The 24331-nt window shown below is 36.6% G+C and overlaps 1 protein-coding gene, 1 long non-coding RNA gene and 1 pseudogene across 7 annotated transcripts in view; 1 reads left to right on the forward strand and 2 right to left on the reverse strand.

Moving 5' to 3' along the window:
• The window catches only part of RUNDC3B (RUN domain containing 3B), a 179519-nt gene extending 166230 nt beyond the window's left edge, over nucleotides 1-13289 (reverse strand). For all 6 annotated transcript variants that reach the window (XM_012450868.3, XM_012450866.3, XM_012450865.3 and 3 more), the window contains exon 1: nucleotides 12762-13289. In XM_012450868.3, the coding sequence (XP_012306291.2) occupies nucleotides 12762-12883 (122 nt within the window). In that variant the 5' untranslated portion in view covers nucleotides 12884-13289. The remainder of the gene's footprint in view (nucleotides 1-12761) is intronic.
• The window catches only part of LOC135276520 (uncharacterized), a 103306-nt gene that overhangs the window by 65462 nt on the left and 13513 nt on the right, over nucleotides 1-24331 (forward strand). The gene's annotated exons all lie outside the window — the stretch shown is intronic.
• Nucleotides 16287-16369, reverse strand: LOC135276546 (small nucleolar RNA U13; annotated as a pseudogene).

Raw genomic sequence — 24331 nt, forward strand, 5'->3', positions numbered from 1 at the left:
CTCATATCAAAGAACTCCCAATTAAAATTATTTTAATAAAGAACACTTTATATACTCGGATCACATATCCCTTGGGAATCCAACTGTTCTTTATCCAAGGGCAGATGAAAATACTCAAAGAGATTACTTTAACATAAGTGAGCTTGCTAGTAAGCTAGACATTCAAAGCAGCAATAGAATAATATGAAGAACAGAAAAAAACATAACATCCCATCTTTATGGTTTATCAACACTAGAATGCTAAGCAAATAAAAGTTTCCAGTTTCTGTCTATGACTTAAATGCAAACACACACATGAACTAGATTCAGCTGACTTGTATCACGGCTAATCAAAACAGCATAATATTTTTTAAAAAACATAGGTTTTGAAACCAGATATATTTGGGTTTGAATTCTGGCAATGTTAGCCTTAACTATAAAATAAATCTAATTTAAATAAAAATTTGTGATAAAGGCTGAATCTAATATTTTTCCTCCAAAAAGGATATTGCCCACGTATAAATAAAATAAATATATTTTCTTATCATATTAGATATAGATGTTTTATGGTCGATTTATTAAAATTTTAAATTGTTTTTAATATTAATTTTGAGATTAGACCTGAAATACAACAGAAGATTTGTTTTTATAGATACTAAGATTTCAAAATCACAAAATCTAAAGTTAAATATGAATCTTTGGAGGATATTGCTTTCCTAACCTCTTCTAAAGACAATCACAATCACTGGAGATAACAGACAATAAATCATTTTGCTTAGCTAAAACAACAAAATGTGTGTATTACATCCATTTCCTATCTTTTATAAAATATTTTTAAAACAATATGCATTTTGGAGGACTTTTTTGGAATGTGTATTCTAGTGTCAGAGTGAGAGAGGAGGGCAGGGAAGAAGAGCTCTTTCATTTGGTACACATTCACCTATCAGCCTGCTTTTGGTAAACAGTAGTTACTGTGATTATTTACTGTCTCCCCAAAATCAGAGTACATTTGTTGTTTTGGCTTGCTGGAGGAAGGGTGCTAGAAAATAAACCAAATCTACGTTGAAAACCCTGAGGCCAGAAGCAAACTCTAGGACTAACCACAGTTAAAACCCAGCCTGGATTCAACACAGTCCCTGACTGGATGAAAGCAATCAGCTACTACTCTATCTTATGGAGGAAAATGAATACTAGTAAAGCAAAGTGGGCATTGACCTACACTATTGGCCATGAGGACTAGTAAGCTGTTGGTCATATATTCTAAAATTTGAGTTTACTCTACTATGGTCTTTTTCTATTTTATACTATATTTTCATGAATACTTTGACACATAAGGGTGAGCAAGATAGTACTAAAAGAACAATAAAATATTAAAGAAAGAACTTAATATTATGTGACATTCAATAACATTCTGGATGTGACAAAAGATAGGAATATATGACAAAGAAAGGACTAAGAGAAAAAACAGATCATAAAAGTAGATATAAAGATAATTCTAAATTCTAAATTAATAAGAACTTTAAGATAAATGTGATTAATATGTTCAAAAGACTAGAGGAAACAAAGGACATAGGTAAAAAGATAGGTTTTTAAAATTAGAGGGTTAGAGTCTATTTAAAAAGAATCAAATAAAAATTCTAGAACTACCTGAAATTAAAAACTCATTCAATGGATTAAACAGTAGAGTAGAAACAGCATAATTAATGAACTAGAAAAGAAGTCAATAGAAAACATACAAACTGAAGCATAAAGAGAAACAAGAATAGAAACCATGGGTAAGAATATGAATGAAGTGAAGCTTGGTAAAGTTTAACATAACGTAATTGGAGTGTAAGAAGATAATGGGGACACATGTGGTGCCTCATGCCTGTCATCCCAATGCTTTCAGAGGCTGAGGCAGGAGGACTGCCTAAGGCCAGCAGTTCAAGACCAGCCTGGGCAACACAGCGAGATCCTGTATCTACAATTTTTTTTTTTTTTAATTAGCTGGGTGTGGTGGTGCACATCTGCAGTCCTAGCTACTCAGAGGCTGAGGTTCACTGCAACCCAGGATTTCAAGGATGGAGTGAGCTATTGCACTCCAGCCTGGGCAACACAGCAAGACCTCATCTCTAAAAAATAAAAAGTAAAAAGAAGATAATAACCAAAATTTATCCAAAACCAATGAAGTGAAAATGGAAAGAGTAAATATGTGGATAAACATAAATGTGTATTTCCTAAATATCTATTGAAAAATATGGTAATAATGTTGTAAGATTTAAAATATATATACACACACAAATATATATGTAAGTATGTTTTAGGATGAGGGGGAATAAATGGTTCTAACACTATTGGAGAAGCAGTAAAAGTTACAATTTGCATTAGACTGTAACAAATCAAGGATAACTGCCAAAAGAATAGAAATATGTATAAACATATTAAAAAAAATGGACTATATAACAAGTTCATAAGTAAAAAACTGAAATCATAGAATAAATGGAACTATAAAAATGTTAATATTTAAGAAAGTAAGAAAAGAGAAAAAAGCAAACATACAATGAACAGTAAGATATCTATAAATCCAAATATAATAGTAGTAACATTAATTAAAATGGGCTAAATACTCTAACTAAAAGACTAAAATTATCAGACTAGATAAAATGCAAAATTCAATCCTATCTTACCTACAAGGACACTCTAAATATAAGACCCCAGAAAGAGAAAATGTGAAAGTAAAAGATGGAAAAAGAGACATCATATGAACATCAACTAAAAGAAAGCTATTATAACAATATTAATAGCAGATAAAACAGACTTTAAAGCAGTAGCATTACTAGAGATAATGAGGGACATTTCATGATGACAAATGAATCAAATTACTAGGAAGAGATCACAATTCTAAATCTCCATAAAACTAGTAATAAAACAAAATATTTATAGTAAAAATGACAAAACTAAAAGGAGAAACAGACAAATCCACAGTCATAGATATAGACCTTAACACATCTCTCTCAATACCAGATAGTATACAAAAAAAAAAAAAGTAAGACTACAGAGGATATGAACAAGGCAATTAAAACACAAGACTTAACTGACATATAAAAATCATGCAATCAACAATCACAGAATACACATTATTTCCAAATGGATATAAAATATATGTTGAAATTAAGCATATACTGCATCATAAAGCAAGCATCAACAAATTTTGAAAGCTTCAATCTTTCAAAATATGTTCTCTGCACAATAGGTTGTAGAAAACTACAAACAAAAGATAACTAAAAAACCTTCAACTGTTTGAAAGTTAAACAATAGAGTTTTAAATAATATGAGTCAACAGAAAAAATTAATAAAGTCATAACACAAGTCAACACAGAAAATTAACAAAGTCAAACGCTGGTTCTTTGAAAAAGTTGATAAAATTTATACATACCTAGCAAAATAAATGGGGAAAATGGAGATTACAGTACCAAGAAAGAAAAATGAGAAATCAGTACAGATCTTTCAAACAATAAAAAGACATTAAGAGGATATTATGAAAAGTAGGTTTTTCTTAAACCTATAAATTTTAACAATATAAATGAAATAGGTATATTCCTTGAAAAGCCTCCTGAAACTAATACCAGAAGACATAGGAAGTCTGAATTGTTCAGTATTTATTAAATTAATTGAATCCATTACTAAATGATTTTCCACAAAGACAATTTGTGGTTCATATTGCTTCCCTGGTGAATTCTTCCAAATGTTTAAGAAAGAAATAATATCAATCTTACACAAACTGTTCTGCAGAACAGAGGAAAACAAAACAAAACAAAACAAAAAAAACACTTCCCAACTTGTTTTATAAAGCCAGATAACCTTAATGACAAAACCAGACAAGAACACTATAAGAAAGGACAATTACATACCAATCTCCACCATCAGCAAATATGCGAAAATCCCAAACAAAATATTAACTCCCTGAATGCAAAGATATGTCAAAAATATAATACATCACAACTGATTGCTTTTTTATTCGGGTGGTTTAACATGCAAAAGTTAATAAAATTCGCTACAAAAACAATAAAAGAGAAAAACATGTTTATCTTGAAAGACAAAAAACATTTAATAATACAATTATCAGTATCCATTTATGGTAAAAATTCTCGGCAATTTAGAAATAGAAGGGAACTAAGAAAAACCTACTCCAAACGTCCTATTTAATAATGAAATGTTGAACGTTTTCTGTGACACTCCTTTAGTGGCCCTAGCCAGTACAATAAGACAAGAAAGAAAAGCCATAAAGACCGAAAAAGGAAGAAATAAAATAAGCAGATGACATGACTGTGCACTCATAAAAAAATGTTTTAACTGCAAAAAATCTGTAAGAATTAATAAAGGAATCTGGTAAGACTGCCAGATATAAGACCAGTATTTTAAAAGGTCAAGTTTATATCTATATACCAACAACTACAAGAAAATGAAAAGTTTTGAATTATTTCAGTTATCATAATATAAAAATATATCAATATGCAAGAACAAATCTAATAAGAGATGCATAATATCTATATATGCAAAACTATATTATTGAGAAAAATTCCAAAACATTTAAATATATCAAGAAATATATATGCTCATGAGTTGCATATAAGTCTTAATAAAGATAGTTTTCCTGAAACTGATTTATAGTATCAGTGCAAGCTTAATAAAAATCCCAGAAAAAAATTTTAACAGAAATTGACAAGTTGATTTTAAATTTTAGTTTGCAAAAGGCCAAGAATAACCAAGATAATCTTGAAAAATAAAGCTAGAAAGCTTACATTACTAAACATCAAGTTATAATATAAAGTTATAGTTATTAAGTCAGTACAATATTAGCTCAGGATAGACAAATAGACTATTGGAGAAAAGAAATTCTAGAAACAAACCACCAATGATCACTCACCTAAGATAAGCGTGGTACATGAGGGTAGTGGAGAAAGTATGGTTGATATAGTTTGGCCATGTCCCCACCCAAATCTCATCTTCAATTGTAGTTCCTATAATCTCCACATATTGTGAGAGGGAGCTGATGGGAGGTAATTAAATCATGGGGATGGTTTCCCCCATGCTATTCTCATGGACGTGAGTAAATTCTGACAAGAATGGGTGGTTATATAAGGGGCTTCTCCCTTCACTTTGTTCTCATGTTCTTAATCTTCTCTCTCCTGACACCTTGTGAAAGACATGTTTGCTTCCCTTTCCACCATGATTGTAAGTTTCCTGAGGCCTCTTCACCCCTGTGGAACTGTGAGTCAATTAAACCTCTTTCAGTGTCGGGTATGTCCTTAAAGCAGCATGAGAAGGGACTAATACAATGGTCTTTCCAATAAATGGTACTAGGTCAGTTAATTATCCTTAAGGGAAATATTTAATCTTGAACCCTATACTTCACACCATAAATAAAAATAAACTACAGACGGCTTATTGATATAAATGTAAAAATAAAACAACAAAGCTTTAGAAGAAAAAAGAATATTTTCATTACTTTGGAGTAGGCTGGCTCCTTAAGCACATTACAATAAGCATTAACCATGAAGGAAATTTGTGGACCATTTTATAACCAGAAATTTCTATTCATCAAAACATACCACAGAGTAGAAAATAAAGTCACCAAATGGAAGACATTTGCATTACATATATCCAACAAAAGATTCCCATACAGAAGGTACAAAGAACTACACATCCAAAAAATAAACAGAAAGCAAACACTCCAGTTGTTAAGTGACTTGAATTGACAGTTCACAAAATAAAATCTCCAAATGGCCTACAGACTTATGGGAAAGTGCTTGACTTCATTAGACATCAAGGAAATGCAAATAAAGCCACATGACACCCCAACAAACATACAAGAGTGGCTAAAGTGAAAGAAAATTTCAAGCATTAGTGAAGATACAGAACAACTGGAACTCCTACACACACTGCTCACTAGTATGAGTGTTGGTACAACTCCTTTTGAAAACTTTTGTATCTACTGAAGCTGAATATATGCATGCATGCTATATGACTCAGCAATTCCACTCCAAGCTAATGACCTGACAGAAAAATGTATACGTTGTCACCAACATAAGTATCTATGAATTAAGTTAGTAGTAGTCAAAAAATAGAAACAACTCAAATGTCAATTGGTGACAGAATGGGAAAACTGTGGTATATTCATTCAATGGAATAAGATACAGCAATGAAAATGAACAAACTACAGCTACATGAAACAAAAAAGATGAACCTAACAAACATGATGTTGAACAAATAAGCTAAACACAAAAAAGGACATACTGTATCATTCCATTCATTTAAAATATTTAAAAAGGCAAAACTAAACAACGGTGCTAAAAACCAGTATAGTTACCCTTAATATTGGTATTAACTACAAGAAAACAAGGAGGAGGTCTTGATATTTGAACAGTTCTTTCTCTTGACCTGGGTGCTAGTTACAACATTGTGTCCTACCACAAAAAATTAATTGAGCTACATACTCACTCTATGTGTGCTTTTCTGTATGGAAAGTATAAGTCAATAAAAATTTTATTAAAAGTATAGTGGCACAGTAGAGCTAGAAATAAAGATAAAATCATGATCATTATGTTCTACATATCTCGTAGATTTTGACCTCAGACTTGACACTAAGATTTCTAACAGCTGCACGAGAAAAAGATACAGTTGTCAGTTATACATTCATTTGTGTTCATTAGATATAAATAAATCAAATGCTTAAAAATACAAAAAATCTCTTGGCACTAAAGTCAGAGATTTCTCACAGAATTCTTCACATAAAAAGAAGCCTCTCTTGACATAGTAATCTCCTTGACATAACCTCAAGACCCTCTGTAGCTGCTTCTTATGATGGCCTTCAATACAGACTGATGGAATCTTTCCAATATACAACTGGGTAAAAGCAACTGCGGATAGAAGAGTGTGGAGCAATGCAGTCTACATACCCAATTCTCTCTGATGCTTTGGACTGACCCAGGGATATATTTTATAAACCTGTAAGAGGGAATAGAAGAGTGGGTAAGCTTCAAACATTCCCCCTTGAATATCATCTCTCAACTGAAATATTGACAATTATCAAGCAGTAGCAGCAAAGTTAAAATAAACTCCCTAGTAAAGGATTAGGGGGTAGCTAGTCTCTGTTGTCAATTAACATGAACACAGTTTGGTTGGGGGAAGAGATAATGACCTTTTGTGAATGCTGAAATGTCCACTCTAGAACTAGTAGTTGAAAAGAGGATCATCCTACTTGCATTGTGAACATCTACTCATTAGTGCATGAAAAATCCTTAGAAATATTTAATAACACTGAACCTACTTCTAAGGTATATAACTAATTTGAATTCAAACCCAAAGTTCTACCACATATAAGATGACTAAAAGAGCTTTTGCCAAAAATATTACAATCACTATAGCCAAGGTATAAATAGTGTTTTGAGGTATACTCAAGCAAACAGTAATAACAAAAGTGAATCACTGGATTTAAAGTTCTTTTTCCTTGAGATGGAGTCTCACTCTTTTGCCCAGGCTAGAGTGAAGTGGCATGATCTTGGTTCACTGCAACTTCCAGCCCCCAAGTTCAAGTGATTCTCCTGCCTCAGCCTCCTGAGCAGCTGGAATTACAGGTGCCCGCCACCAACCCAGCTAATTTTTATATTTTTAGCAGAGATGGGGTTTCACCATGTTGGCCAGGCTGGTCTCAAACTCCTGACCTCAGGTGATCTGCCTGCGTTGGCCTCCCAAAATGCTGGGATTACAGATGTGAGCCACTGCGCCCGGCCAATAGATTTAAAGGTCTTTAAAGGATTATGCTGTGGCTTGTATATGGTTGGCTTGCCCCCACCTAAAGACATGCTGAAATTTGATCCCTAATGTGGTGGTGTTGGGAGGGGGGGCCTAGCCTAGTGGGAAGTGTTCAGGTAATCATGGGGTGGGTACCTCATGAATGGCTTGCTGCTCATCTCCCACTAGTGAGCCAGTTCTCACTCTAGCAAGACTGAATTGGTCTCAAGGGAGAATGAATCAGTTCCTAGAAGAGTAGATTGTTATAAAACCAGAGTGCCCCTTGGGTTTGGTCCGTCTTCACATCTGCCTGCTTCCCCTTTGACTCTCTCCACCATGTTTTGATGCAGCACAAAAGCCCTCACCAGAAGCCCAGCAGATATGAGGGCATGGTTCTTGTACAACCTACAGAACCATGAGCTAAATAAACCTCTTTTCTTTATAAACTACTCAGCCTCAGGTATGCCTTTATAGCAACACAAAACAGGCTAAGACAGATTATATTGTGTTTAGTATTCAATATTATTTCACATATCTGCATTTCTCCTACCAAGTTCAAGCATAGAATAGACAGTTTTTCTGATTAGTTAGCAATCAGAATGTTAAGAAGTTCAGAGTCCTAAAGCTCACTAACTTAACTCAGGCCTTTGGGTGCTTTTGTTTTTAAAATAAACATTTGATAAGTTTAGTTATATGTTTTCCTAGTTCACAACCAATTATAATCCGCAAGTCAGAATGGAAAGTACAAAGAAAAGAACTGCTAGAAATAGAAAGAGTTGTAAGAAATAAGTAAGTTGGTAGGAAGAAACAGAAGAATGCAAAAGCTTAAAGAACTTCAAACACATAATCTTCTGGGGCCATTTAACCAAGAGCTTTACATGCCACGAGAGTCTCCAAGGGCAACCACCGAACATTAGGCATATTCATAGAGGCAGATTCAGAATAAAGTCATCAATAAGGATTACATTATTCTATGCATAGTCTTTTCAAGAAGGTAGAGAAACGTGTAATCCTTTTTTAAAGCGATTCATCCAAAATATTATAAATCTGTGTTGTGGATCAAATTTGCACACTTAAATAATAAATTTCAGTTATACAAAGCCAGCACTAAAAAATAAATGCTGAGTAAAGCATTACAGTTGATGGAAGGATTTTAAGCTTAACTAAAATATTAGCTACATAAAAAATATAAGCTTCTAATTCCCTGACTGAAAACTGAGGTGCTCATGTAATTTGAAATAATATGAGTTCTGAAATAATATCATGACCTATAGAAAACTAAGACTATGCATATGCTATTAAAAATACCTGAACTGTGAAATCATCATTTATCTCCACCTTGCTTATGACACTACTCCTTACATCCCTCTTATAAGTCCTTCCTAGACACAAAACAGGAAAATTATGACTTTGCATGTGAAGTTTCTCTTAAAGTACTGGCACAAAAGTTTGATAAGTGTTGTTCCAAAATGTTTATATGTGTATATTTTTAATGTATATTTTAATAATTTGCTCATAAGACATTGTTAAGCATAGAAAGAGAATTTAGATTTTAATTCATGAAGCTTATAAAAGAAAAAAATTACTAACATCTGATTATCTATGGATAAAAAATGCAAGTTAAAAACATCTGAAGTTTGTTGTTAAGTTTAACAACTTAATTTTTTGAAGTTCTAAAAGATAGAGAATATACAGGAAAAATATTATTTGGTTCTCAAAGCCAAAGTCAGGTATATGAATATTTTGAAGTTGAGTGTATAAGATTTAGAGTCCTCAACTGACCTACTATCTCTTCACCAAAATCTATAAAAAATATAAGACAGTACTTATCTGATGGAAATAAGGATCATGCAAATGTTTTTAGTCTACAACATGTAAATGTTCACTGAAAAAAAGATGAAATAATTACATACACATATATAATCACAATGAGCCAAAATTCAATTCAGCTCTTTACCTGACTGTTTTACCTATCTAAACCCATTTTCAAAGTTCAAAACTATATATTCCACTTGAATAAGCATTTAAACCTAAAGAATTGTGTACTTATATAATAAGACTTTAAACTGAGAATACACATAAATTGTTTAAGGGGTAAGGAAAAACATTACTGTGTAAGTGTAAGCAGATACACTAGAATGATATATGCTGGTGACGTTTTGTTGTTGTTATTGTTGTTGTTTTGTAAATGGTTCAATTTTTCCAGAACATCAGCAGAGATTTACAAAATGAAAGGCACAGTTCAAAATGTTTTTGTTTATAGGGAAAAATGCACATACCCAATTTAGCTATTATAAATATTTATCTTATCATTATTACCCTGCTCAAATTTGGAAAAATTCAAAACTAAATATAAACATATTTTGCTTGGAGGCCATTACTTCTTTTAGGCCTATAAGTGAAGATTAACAATGATCTAGTCCAATATTTTACAGACAACAAAAATGAACAAATGGAAAGGTTGCATGGCTTGTAAAAGAGCACACTAGTTACTGATAAAGTCAACTTAGAACCCAGTTATATTTCCACCAAGCCAACTTCTTTCCAACTTAAATATCAAATAATCTCTGATTTGAGACATAAAAATAAAAAAAGAATTCATAAGAGACATGAGTGAAATACGCAGGGTTTAGTGACTCTGGAAAGTAAACTAGCAATAAATGCATAAATGCTGCTTTATTTATTTTTCTAAATTTGTCATGGAGATACTTAAAATGTACAAATGGCCTATAGTGACTTTATTATAAAATGTAAAAGTCATTCAGACAAAGTCTATCACATAGACCCCATTACTACACATGGATAATCTACCTGCACCATCAACTATTTGGATATGAAGAACAGCCATACTATTATCCATATAAATAACTATACAAAATGAAATCCAGGGCAGAAACTGCAATTTATTTTAGCTATTATACTAAATCTATGTGTAAACTGTAACTAAAGTTAGCACATACTCATTCACAGTAGAAAGTAATAATTATGTAATACAATAATGAAAATACAACTCATAGAACTGTCCCCAGAAATCAGGGTGATGTTACTAAACTTTCTCAAAGATAATTTAAAATTTAATTTAAATAATATTGAAATACAAATCCTTTTCAACTGTCTACGATCAGGGCACAAAGGATCATTACATGATTTAAAATCAGACAAGACAAAAATGGAGAAGCAAAAGAAACAGTACCCATTATTGAATTTATGCATTCAATAAATATTTTTGAGTATCTGATGCTTTACCGGGAATTTGATAAAAAAAAATAAGCAAAAAGTAGATAGAATAACTACCTTCGTGACGTTTAACCCTGATAGAGCTTTTACTAAATATGTTACCCCCCAAGAAGCACTGTATATGTTGAAACTATTCTTATTTTTAAAGCAATTTTTAATGCCTGTGTATTATGGTTAAGAAAATCAGCCTTGCTTATTGTTCCATTTACCTACTTTAAAAATATTTACCTATTTTTAAAAAACTTAACAGCCTATTTATCTCAAAAGATTACATCCTAGACAGCACAAATGGCAAATTAAACAGATGCCATATTATTTTACCATTTACAACTCAAAATGCCATAATAGGCATTTTGTATAGTATATATATACACATATACTATCACTGTCAATGAAGGAGGTCTTCCTGCTAGATAAAAATTTATAATAATCCAAGTTAAAAAAAAAAAAGTCACTGTGAGTTGTTGCATTTAAGTCCTAGAATAAATATCTGTTTTCCACTTAAGATGCTAAACACATTTTTAAACAATAAAAATAACGGAAAAATACAGATAAATTGCAAAGGAAGAAACGGTTTCATCGTCATCTGATTCTTAAGAGGATTATCGCTAGGTAATGATTAGGAGTCTGATAGAACACAGTAATTTTAAAACAACTTAATGGTTCATAGAAGTTCCTAAGAAATGGATGCTTAGGATTTCAATTTTTCTTAATACTCAGATGACTTAATGAAAATATATCGGCATGTTAAAAACCAGTTATCTCTGAATACTAGGCTTATTACAAATAGTATTTTTTTTTTTTAGATGGAGTCTCACACTGTTGCCCAGGCTGGAGTGCAATGGCTCGATCTTGGCTCACTGCAACCTCTGCCTCCTGGGTTCAAGCAATTCTTCTGCCTCAGCCTCCCAAGTAGCTGGAAGGCGTCCGCCACCACGCCCCTCTAATTTTTTGCATTTTTAGTAGAGATGAGGTTTCACTATGTTGGCCAGGCTGGTCTCGAACTCCTGATCTCGTGATCCGCCCTTCTCAGCCTCCCAAAGTGCTGGGATTACAGGCGTGAGCCACCTCACCGGCCCAATAGTAATTATTCTTTTAATGTTTTTATATTTTCTGGAGTAAGGAAATACTACATTTACAGTCATAAAACATTAAGGAAAGACAGGCCTTAGAAATCATTGACATAAAGCCTAGGTATCCTCTACAGTCCCACTCAATAACAACTGCAGAACCAGCACCAGCACTGTAGCTGAAAAGTGGATTGTACACACACGCTCACACACACAATGGCTGGTATATAGTAGGCACTCAACTAACATGTGTGAAATGTAATAAGTGAAGATAAACAAGCCAAAACAACGAAATGCACTCTGATTTGGGGGCAACACAGTAAACAATCCAGTAACTACCACTTTATCAAAAGCTGGCTGACAGCTGAATGGACATTAAATGAAAGAGCTCTTCTTTCCTGCCCTCTTCTTTCACTCTGACACTAGATTGCACATTCAAAACAAATCCACCCCCAGCCCCGCCCCAAGCTCTACCCTCCCGTAGCTCCAGCACTGGAACTGACACAAAGTGCAGGGCTGCGGCGGTGTCCAGACCCGGGCCCCCGTCCAGGGAGCTGCGAGCTCACAAGACTTGGCTGGCGCAGCATAGGCTGGGGCACTGGGCGGCAGCCAGTTATGCCCGGGACCCCAGGGACCCGCGCGGAAGCCCGGAGATCTCAGCACCAGCCGGCGGCCGGTTCCGCTCGCCCCGCGCTGCAGTACCTGCACACGGTGATCAGGTTCCTCCTCTCCACCGCAGCATTGCGGGCGCTCAGGCTTTTCTTGCCGCCTCCGCCGCCACTGCCGCGGCTCACGCTCGGGCCCCCCAAGCTTCGGGAGGCCATGGCGGGATTACCCCCGCGCCCCCTTTGTCTCGTGCCACCCCGCACGCCCCCCACACCTGCTTAAGGGGGCTCTCGCTCGGTCCGCGACCGTGGGGGCGCGGGAAGGATGTAGGGAAGGAGCTGGGAGGAAGGAAGGGTGTGGAAGACAGCGGGGACTCGCACCCGGGGCTGACGGCTCGCCCCTGGCACCCGAGCTACACACACACACACACGCGCGCACACACGCACACACGCACCACCTCCGCCCTCAGCGCGCCGCCGGCTGCCGGGCTGCGCGTGCGTGTCGGCGTCGGGCGCTCTCCCACTTGCCGAGGGACCTCGGCAGACGGCGCGCGCGCGAGCCCGTCGGCCCCTCACGCCCAACCACCCACACTCCGCAGCCACTCGTGCCCAAGCTGGGGCGGCAAAGTCGAGGCCCCGAGCCTCGGGTGCGCAGCCCCGCCCTCCCTGCGCCTATCAAATCGACGCTACCGCCGCTGGAGCCAATCGCGGCGCCACAGGGGCGGGGCCGGTCGCGCGGACCTTTTAAAGCTAGTGGCTCAAGCCCCGCCCCGAAGCGTGGGCAGCTGTCGAGACGCCGGGTTCGCTCTCGCAGACCGCTAGCTGCCGCCAGTAGCCACGCAGGCCAGCCGCGGGGATTGTGGGATGCGGGGCCGCAGAGCGCCCGGGGCCGATTTCCACCCTTAACCTGAAGCCAAGCTGTAACAGCTGATAGCTATTTCCGTGGCTGCCTATAAAGCAGCGCGCCGGGTCCTGTGCCAGACCCTGGGCCTGACTGCTAAGGAGGGAGGAGGGTTCCTTTTGTCCTGACACCCTTCCAGGGGCTGATAAACAGCAACACAATGGCCCGAGGGGGAAAACCGCTTGTAGAATATCCTTCTTGGCGCGTCTGGTGGCGAGATTTCTTGCCCCTCCACGCCATGTCTCTTCCACCTTACCCTCCAGCGCAGCCCGCACCCAGGACTGACCGCCCGCCAAGGAGGAGCGCGGTGCCAGTGTAGAGACTTCTGGCATCCTGGGCCTTGACCCCGGAATCGGAGTCCGGGTCTGGGAACGGTAAGCCCAGGAGCGACCAGCCGGGCTGCTCCCTCAGGGAGTCTTGGAGCGCCCTCCTTGATGCGCGAGTTCAGAAGCGCCCCCCTTCCTAGAGCTTCTCGCCACACTCGGCTTTACCTGCGGGAGGGTTCTGGCTTTGGCCCAGATCCTCTGACACTCACCTAAGTCTGCTGTTTACCTCCCTTTGCACCAATATGGCCAGATTTTAGAGTGCAATCCTAAGTGACGTACTCTCCCTGTGGGACCTAGCACAGTGTTGTGCACAGAACAGGTTTTCAATAAATGTTCCTGGAATTTAATTTGATGTCACATTTGGCATCATTTTTACTGAATTTCACGGCTTCAGTGGCTCCAAAATTCATATAACTTCCACCTCTGGTTTTGAAGTTTTTGTCAAAGAATGTTATGGAATATATAGTTTTGTGTGGCTATCTCTATTTTTCTTATGTATTATCTCTAGTAATACAGGAGGTACTGTTACTCTGGAATGTTTTTAAAACACGTTTGTGTAAGAAAGCTGTAAATTCGTAACTTCTGAGTTTTTTAAAGTTTAAAAATCTCTATTTAATCAAAGACTCATCCTTTTCAGCTACCATATCTAATTTTATTCTACTACTATTCTATGTAGCAGAATAAAAATAAATGGACCCGGTGCAGTGGCTCACGCCTGTAATCCCAGCACTTTGGGAGGCCGAGGTGGAAGGATCACAAGGTCAGGAGTTCGAGACCAGCCTGACCAACATAGTGAAAACTTTTTCTCTATGGGAAAATTAATTCCCCATAGTGGGAATGTTAATTCCCAGCTACTTAGGAGGCTGAGACAGGAGAATTGTTTGAACCTGGGAGGCAGAGGTTGCAGTGAGCCGAGATTGCGCCTTTGCACTGCAGCCTGGCCGAGAGAGCAAGACCGTCTCAAAAAAAAAAAACTATGTGTGTGTGTGTGTGTGTGTGTGTGTGTTGAAAAATGTCTGTCTTAACTAATGTGCCATGATAAATATTCACACATTAAAATTTTAAGAAAACAATTTAGTCAGACTTTAAACTTTATCTTTCACAATAATAAAAGCAGGGGAGTCTTCCATACATGGATGTTTGTGACTAGTTAGCACACCTGTTCCAGAACATCACTTGTCTGCTCTCCTGTGACTCTGAGGCTTATAAAGAGTCTTCTCCTGGGAGCTACGACTTAACTTGTCTCTTCATGCTAGACCAACAATTTGGATTCAGAAGTAGCCATCAAGAAAAAGACGCACTGGCTATGCAGGCCATCTCAGCAAAATATTTGTGCTGGCAGTGACAAATACTACTCAAATTGATGTTGTTATTGTTTAACCACAGATAAAACTGCAGAAGGAAAAGAGTGGAAGGCCATTGGTTATCAAGAAAATTTCTAAAGACCCATGCTTGGGTGCGTCATGAGTGAGGGAGAAAACACATATGCCTCCTTAGCAGTCAGGCCCAGGGTCTGGCACGGGAGCCGGCGTGCTGCCTTATCAAGAAGCCAAAAGTGAGTGGTCATGACAGAAAGAGAAAAGTGAGATGTTACTATCAAAAATTGGCTTCCTAGCCTCTATACATTTTCATGTTATTTGCACTGTGAACTATGACTAAAGACTTAGTAAAACTACGTCTTAAATGATGAGGTAATAATGTTAATTTTCAAATGCTACTCTTAGGGGGATTTAGTTGACATATTGGTACTTGCTTACCAAGACTTTGGCATAAACAAGCATTTTTTTGTGATTTTTTTTCATGTACGGTGTGTCATTACACTGCCACATGGGGGCCTTATTTGATAAGGCTTTTCTCACTTATCCTGAACAGTTTGTCCTGGGCTCTTTCTCCCTCTATATTACTAATCTGGATATTACCAATCAATGTATTCAGTACAGAGCATAATACTATTATAGAGCTCCATGAGTTCCATATTACTTTTTGGACTTCTTTTGGCACCTATATCAATTAATTTTATTTAAGCATTGCACAAAGGTTATTCAGAGATTTTTACAAAGATTCACAATAAAAATTATGAAAAGAGTAGATGCCTAAATAAACTTACATGAATTCTGTAGAACCGAAAGGGCAGAACGTACACATCCACCATTTTCCCAACCTCTTTCTCCTAATCAAAACAGACAAAATTACAAGTGCAACACATAAAATGCCCTCAAATATAAAATACTATAAAATGTAAATATATAGTGCTGTAAGACAGATAGATTGCCAAACCTTAGTTTATTCTAGTCTCAGAGAAGTGGACTTTTAAAATATTGCCATAAACCCAGCATATGTACAGAAGAAACTAGAAAAATTGAAGATGTAATTTTTCATTTTTATTTTACTTTGACGTCAGATGGGTAATATGCTGACACATAACAAGAATTGAGTGAAGCAAGCTCAATCATTATGCTTATGAACCACAAAATGGATAGATACAAATTTTTTCAAATCCACAAATCAAGTATCATCATAAGCAAAATCAAAGTAAATGAGACTGAGAAAACATTTTTAAAACTCAAATCAGAGCCAAAGAGCTAATTTCCTCTATAAAGTACTCCTGCAGATCAAAGAGCACTGTTTCAGTGGCACAATGAAGCTGAAAGCCAAATACTAGTGAGTAAAAAAGTCAGTGGAAAGTGAGTAGCGCACAGTCTTAAAAGGTTATGAAGGGGGAGAAAAAAAGAGTGTGGTATGGGAGAATACTGAGTAGAAGGATGTTGGTGTTTTATTGCTGTTGTGTCATTATTTTTCATAGAAGTGACTTGAGCATATTTTAAAGTGGATGCAGTGAATCTACTGAGAGGGAAAGGTTAGTAATGCAAGAAAGAGAAAAAACGATCAGAAGTGAGCATGAAGAAAATGGATGAAAATTGCTTTAAAACAAAAAGACCGTTTGAGAGTAAGAAAAGAGAAGCAGAACACTCAGGAGAGATATGGGTTTCCATTGAGAAGAGGAAGTGGAAAGACCACTCCAAAGAATTGGAGAATGCAAGGTAGTATTGGTCATAGAGCAAAAGTTCCAGAGGGCATCATGGAAGGGAGTGCAGACAGGGTCAAGGGCAAGGAAGCCCAAAGCATGCTGGTTAATGCGGTATGGATGGTAAGGTGGGTATTATAGGCTCTGATAGACACATGATGAAGAGCACCTTGACGGGTCTCACAAATAGTTCTTTATAAAAAGTCTTTGGGTAAAGGCTGATCGAAACACGGTGGATTTGATCTTGTAGTCTCTTTGAGGAGGGCAAATACTGACCCTCACTTTTAAATTTTTTTTAATCACGGAGAGGGTTGTTAACAAACCAGAAATTATAGACTCCAGACACTGTATGGATTTTTATCATACAAGGATATTTTAGGGAATGAACTGTTCCCTAAAATAAGTATTGTTATATTCTCCCATTTACAAATAAGAAAACAGAGACTTGGACACATTCAGTAACATATAGAAAGTCACACAGAAAATGGCAGAGCCAGGATTGAAATCTAAATCTATTAGATGGAAATGTATTATCTTTTAAATTTATTATTTTAAAGGCAAGCTGTTACTCTGTGGCCCAAGAAGGAGTACAGTGGGTTATCATGGCTTACCTCAGTCTTGAACTCCTGGGCTCAAGGGATACTCAAGAGCTCAACCTCCTGAGTAGCTGGGACTACAGGCATGCACCACCATAGCTGCCTACGTTTTTTATTTTTTTAAAAATTTTTTATTGAGACAAGGTCTCACTATGTTGCCCAGATTGCTCATGAACTCCTGGCTTCAAGCAATCTTCCCTTCTTGGCCTCCCAAATTGCAGATATTACAGGCATGAGCCACCATGACTGGCCCAAAATCGATTGATTTTTATCTAATGTATTTCACTGCCTTTTTGAGAAAGTAACTCCAGATAAGGCTTAAACACAAAACTCCCACATTGTACACAGGGTTCTTAAGAATCAAGAAGGATTTTACACATTGACCAACTGTATCACTCGTGAAACATAGTCTCTAGATAATTCTGGAGCTCAGGCTTTCATTTGGGATTCAGAAAATGTATTCTGAATAAAAAAATGCATAATTTTAACCACAATTTTTTTTTAGAGATGTTTTACCAGTTTGCATCCTACTAACAGTACATCTAAGTTTTCTTACACTCTTGTTCACTCTAGGGACTCTCATTCTTTTTTGCTGTTTTTCCATATAACAAGCAAAGAGCAATATCTTTTTTATATTTTAACTTGTTTTTTATTAGTAATAAAAATGCACATTTATTTCATATGCTGTTTGTTCATTTATGTTTTGCCTGTTCATGCCCTTTGCCCATATTTCCCAAAAAATATTCGTCTTCACTATAGCAGCTCATCATATTTGTTTATTGTATGTATGGCACATACTTCTCCTATGTTGTTGTTTGCCTTACTTACGGTGTGAGTTATTCATAAAGAGATGTTTAAAATATTTCATATGAATGAAATTCATCAATCTTTTCCTTTTTTGGGTTTTCCTTTGATCATTTTAGAATAGCCTTTGCCACCTCCAAGATTATGTACTTTATGATTTCTTTTTTATATAAAAAATAGTTAATCTGTTTGCACTATATGAAGGTATGAAATTAGGATATAACTTTATTGTTATATAAACTACTTGTCCCAATTCTATTTATTAAATGATCCATCTTTGCCTTACTGCCAATATTAAATTTATCATGAAATAATTAAATAGCAAGTTTGCATTTTAATAAAGAATTGTGCTGGTTATAATAAACCCATAGAGACAGCTAGCATTAACGTTTCACAACTTTTTTTCCCAGGTAGCTCTCCAGACATACAAAAGAGAAATATGTACTTAATTTTACCTAAATCAGTTTATTCCACACACAGTCACTATATTTTCCCACCAGTCTCTTACTATGGGTTTATAATGTTTTGTTTCCTATAGAAATTTTGAATTTTTATGCAGTCAGATCTTTGTATTTTTTTATGATTTCTGGTTTTCACACAATGCTTGGAAAAATTTCTGTATGCTTAGATAATAAAAGTGTTTACCCATTTTTCTGTAGTGTTCTGAATTTGTTTTCATAACTAAAATGTGAGAATACCAATTTCACAAAGTAATTGTCTATAAATTATCTTATCCAATGTATTCAAATACAAGCACTTTAGAAAAGAAAATCCTATTAAAGGTATTTTGGCAAAGGCTAAACATCAGTTAGAAATGAGTTACTCACAAACGTCTAAATAGGATTTTCAGCCATGATGTCAAGAAAATCTTGTTTTGATTTTTCCTATGCATAGACTAAATGAGACTTTTTCTCATAAAGTAAGTTTTAAGCAAATTTTCTCTGAGTAATCCATAAGGTTAAGTGTATTAAAATACATTTTAGTACCAATTTACTATATCCATGGCTGAATTCTGTTTATGCAAGCTTAAAATATAACAAAATGACAATGATATTAATGAGTGCCACTTAAACTTTCAGGGTCAAAATATGTCAAATGGCAATGGCATTAATGATTCCCCTTGAAATCTCAGGGTCAATTTATTCATTTATATATTAATATACATATACATGTGTTTGTTTGTACATATATATAAGTAAGTTTACAGTCACTACAATTTCTGCTTAGTGTTCAAAAACTGCACAGCAGCAGCCTTCAACTCATAAATTTGACCAAGTATATTTACCTATGTTGACCAATAAACCTTAGTAAGGAAAAGAAGAATGTTGTGGTCATCATTCAGATCTTTATCAAGCTTACTTGTTTTTTTTTTTTTCTTTTTGCGATGGCGTTTTTCTCTATCACCCAGGCTAGAATGCAGTGGCACAATCTTGGCTCACTGCAACCTCTGCCTCCTGGGTTCAAGCAATACTCCTGCCTCAGCCTCCTGAGTAGCTGGGATTACAGGCATTTGCTACCATGCCCAGCTAATTTTTGTACTTTTTGTAGAGACAGGGTTTCGCCACGTTGGCCAGGCTGGTCTCAAACTCCTGACCTCAAGTGATCTGCCCATTTGGCCTCCCAAAGTGGTGAGATTATAGGTGTGAGCCACCATGCCCAGTCAAGCTTACATTTAATTCATTGCAATTTATGTAATTGACCTTGATAGGTTAATATCTTTTCAAATATTTCTTGACAAAATTTGGAAACCAATGTTTAATGGTTATATTAGTTTTCTGTTGTTGCATAACAAATTACACAAACATAGTGGTTTAAAAACACCCACGAAAGCTGAAAGTTCTGTTAAGTCAGAAGTCTGGCACAAACAGGTGGGTTTTCTGCTCAGGGGCTCCTAAGGCTGAAATCAAGGTTTCAGCTAAGCTATGTTCTCAATTAGAGACTCTGGGAAAGAATCTACTTCCAAGCTCATTCAGGTTGTTAGTAGAGTCCCGTTGCAGTTGTGAGAGTGAGGTCCCTGATTTCTGACTGGCTATTGACTGAGTGTTGCTGTGAAGCCTGTTGCATATGGCTTCCTCCATCTTTCAAATTTAATGATTCAAATTTCGGACTTATTCGACCCCTAACTGAAGAATTCTCTCTGCTTTTTAAAGGGCTCATGTGGTCAGATTTAGCCCACCTACATAATCTCCCTATCTCAAGGTAAACTGATTAGTAACCTTAATTACATCTACAAATCCCTTTGCCGTGCAAAGCAATGTAATCACAGGAGTGATACCAGGGAGCTAAGATCATGAGGACCATTGTAGAAATCTTCGAAGCACAGTGGTGACAGAAGCAATTCGTTCTCTACAGAGATGTATTTTAAGTGTCCGTTAACCTGGCATTGTCCTCCCCAACCCAAACTATTGCTATTAATATGCTTATAGGAATTTGGATGCAGCTAACTTCAAAGAGATTATTAACCTCCTGGTAGTTTCCAAGACTGTCAACCTACTGGTAGTCTCCAAATATTTGTCATATTTACTCATTCAATAAATATTTTTTAATTGCCCGTTATGTGGCAGTCACTATGCTAGATCATGGGAGTACAGCAGTGAGCAAAAACTCCTGCTCTCATAGAGCTTAAGATTTAGATGGGAGAGAGAGGTATCAATCAAAACCTAAAGAAATCAACACATACATACTTATACAGTATGATAAATGATCCAAAGGAGAGGAGAACATATAAAGGAAACTGGAGCAGGACTCCAGGAGGCACTATTCCTATAGTAGATAATGTCAACAGGGCCCCCGGAGTTAAATAACACCATGGCCCTGCAAGGGTGCCAGAGAAGGAAGCAATGATTGAGCTATGATATAAAGTAAGAATAGGAGTGAACTAGATAAAGCGGCCTGTGGTGGGAGAAACTATCCAGGCAGAGGAAGAGCATGTACAAATGGCCTGGGACTGAAGAAAATACACTGTGCCTGAAGTTAATGTGGCTGAAGCTCAGAGAGTAAGGAGGATCAGGAGGGTATGGCTAGACGGAAGGCCAGAGAGGAAGATAGGATTTGTTTTATTCAGAGGCTCACTGATCACATTAAACATTTTCATCTTTATCCTAAGAATATTGAGAAGCCCTTGGAACAGTTTGAAACCAGAGGCTCACAAGATCAGATGTGAGTTTTGAAATGCTGACTCTGGCTGCCACGTGGAGAATGGTGGAAAACATTAAGTAGAAAGTGCTGCCTTGTAATGATTTGGCAGCACTCCGAATGTAAGATTTTTTCAACAATGTGCTATGGTTTTGCCTTAGATGAGAATATCATATGTTGACATCGTTAAATGTTTTCTAACCTTTAACACGGTGAGGTTCTCAGAAAACCTCTCCTTTATAATATATGGGGGTCCTTGACGTACATATCACCAAAGTTTTGGTTTTCTGGGACATTGTTATCTTCTATCAAAAAGAAAAATGCACTGGAGAACAGATAAGAATTTTCTGGACAACTGAAAATTTTTAAAGAGAATGCCTGAGTACAAGATTGCCTGGTTATGCCTGAGGTCTCTTTCCTTAAGGGAAATTTAGCAAACAGATCCATGTCTTGAACTACTTAAAGGTACCCCAAGTCAACAGATCTAGATAATCTCATTTTACTAATTTTGTGGTTCCCAGATTGTGGGTTCAGGCAGAATGCTAATTTCAAGGGCTATATAGAATAAATAACCCAAATCAGCTTATATCCCACTCCCATGAACTCATCTCCCCTCCCCGCCACACAAACCCATTCCCTACTAGGCCTCGTCAATAATTTGTGCAAGTTTGCTTGTTATCTCTTAGACAAAGAAAGCAATAAATATGGTCTATTCAGCTCCTTTCAGACCAATTCTAGCTGCCTTTATCACAAGGAAAGAGCATATACAAATGGCTTAGTTCTCCTCTTCATGAATTATATGACCTTGGGGAAATTGCATAATTTCTCTGCACTGCAGTTTTCCGATCTTTAAGGTTGAGATAATAATGATAGTATTATTATTATTACTATGATGGTAAATTCACAGGAGCTGGGGTAAGATAAATGTGTAACTAATGAAACTTTTGTTTACCTGGTAAGGGAGATACCATAATCACAAACGACATCTTAAAACAGGGCGTGATGTGTAGCAAGTGCTGCACAATTGTTAGCTATTATCATTAATTGTTCTTCCTTGAAGATATCCTGGTGGATATCAAGTTTGGTGGCATGGCAAGAGCTCCAGGATTTTGACCTTAACATTGTTTCAGCTTAAAAAGAAAACATACACACACACACACACACACACACACACACACACACACACGAAACTGTGTCAGCTCCAGATTGCAAAAAAACCTCCATCACCCTTTATCACATACTTTCTCTTCTTCATAGTCTTATAACAAATGCTCTGGTTTTTCAGGTTTAACGAAAAGAGTTTCTTGGACTATCTTTGTCCTTTTCTTATGTATATTCATTCTGCACAAGATGTCCAAAGCCTCACAATGCAGAAATCACAACAAATGAATAATAGCCCAGAATACTCATATTTAAGATGTCTTATTATTCCAAGTAATAGATATACCATTTTGGATATAAATAACATTTAGGTACATAATTTTAGAAGGTAGATGCTTATTATTTTATACCACTACTATAAAACATAACTTTCTGTTAAAATCTACCTTAAAACATCTTATACTAGGCAATAGCTATAAAGGTATAAATTATACCTTCTATTTACTATGAACCTAAGTAGATAGCAAAGTCATGCATGAGGTTGTTATGCTCTCTCTCAATGCTTGCTTTATCAATCTTCTGAATATCTCACCATCCCCATCAGTAAAAAATATTTGGTAGACTTTTACTTTCTGTAGTTTGTATTCAAAAATTAATTTATTCCAATAGAAAAATTATATTAAATGTGTCTTTCAAACTTATCAAACCCTAGAGATTCTGATATGACTTCTTGCCTTTCTTTTCCTTCCTCATTTGATTACTTCTTATTAATAGGCTATTTTAACAACTGTATCACACAAATCTACAAATTATATTATCATGGCATTTAAGGCCTTTTGCAATCTTGTTGGCACTACCCTCAAAATATATCCAGAGTGTAAGCACTTTTCATTATTCCCACTACTGTACTCCCCTGGGCTCACCTGGGTCATCGGAACAGCTTCCCAGCTTCCAGCTGTTTCTACCCTTGGCTCCCTACAGTCTGATTTCAATTTAGTAGCCAGAGTGATGAGATTATGTTAAGTCTCGGCTCCAAACTCTTCAGTGGTTTTCTCTCTCACTTGAGTTACAAAGTCCTCGAGATGGTCTACACGCCCTGCAGGATCTAACCATATGTCCCTTCTCTGACATCATCTCCTACTGCTCTTTTCCTTTGGTTAGTCTACTCCAGCCACACTGGCCTCTTGTTAACTCTCAGTGGACTAAACACACAACCCAACCTTATTTATTCATTAATTGAGCCGATATTGATGAAGCTTCTACTCTGTGTACAGGCTTTTGGGCATTATAGAAGTAGACAAGATAGAGCTCCTTCCTTTGTGAATGTATAGTGCAGTAGGAGAGATAAGAAACAATGCAGTGAGAATAAAAGGCAAAACCATCAGTAATTATTATAAGTACCTAAACATGCTATTAAACTAGATATTAGCAGAAGAGACAGGAAACAATGTTACAAGAATAAAAGGGAAAACCAATAGTAATTGTAGATATCTAAACAGGCTGACTATTAACACATCTCAGTTTGCTTTATTTTAGATGGCAGCACTCTTGTTACACAAGCATTCGCCTTGAATAATATCTTTATTTAATCTGATGCTTTGTGATGCAAGGTCATGAACTGAAATGCCATGAACTAGAAAATGTTGTAATCTATCACATATAAATATCAGCCAAGCTTCTCTCTCTTTCTTTCTTTCATTCATTCTTTTTCTCTCTTTCCCTCCCTTCCCTTCCTTCCTTCTCTCTTTCTTTCTTTCCTTTTTTTCCCTTCTTTTTTGA

This window comes from Aotus nancymaae, unplaced genomic scaffold, assembly GCF_030222135.1.
Source record: "Aotus nancymaae isolate 86718 unplaced genomic scaffold, 86718_ANA_hifiasm-v0.15.2.pri h1tg000025l, whole genome shotgun sequence".
In the NCBI taxonomy this organism is placed as follows: Eukaryota; Metazoa; Chordata; class Mammalia; order Primates; family Aotidae; genus Aotus; species Aotus nancymaae.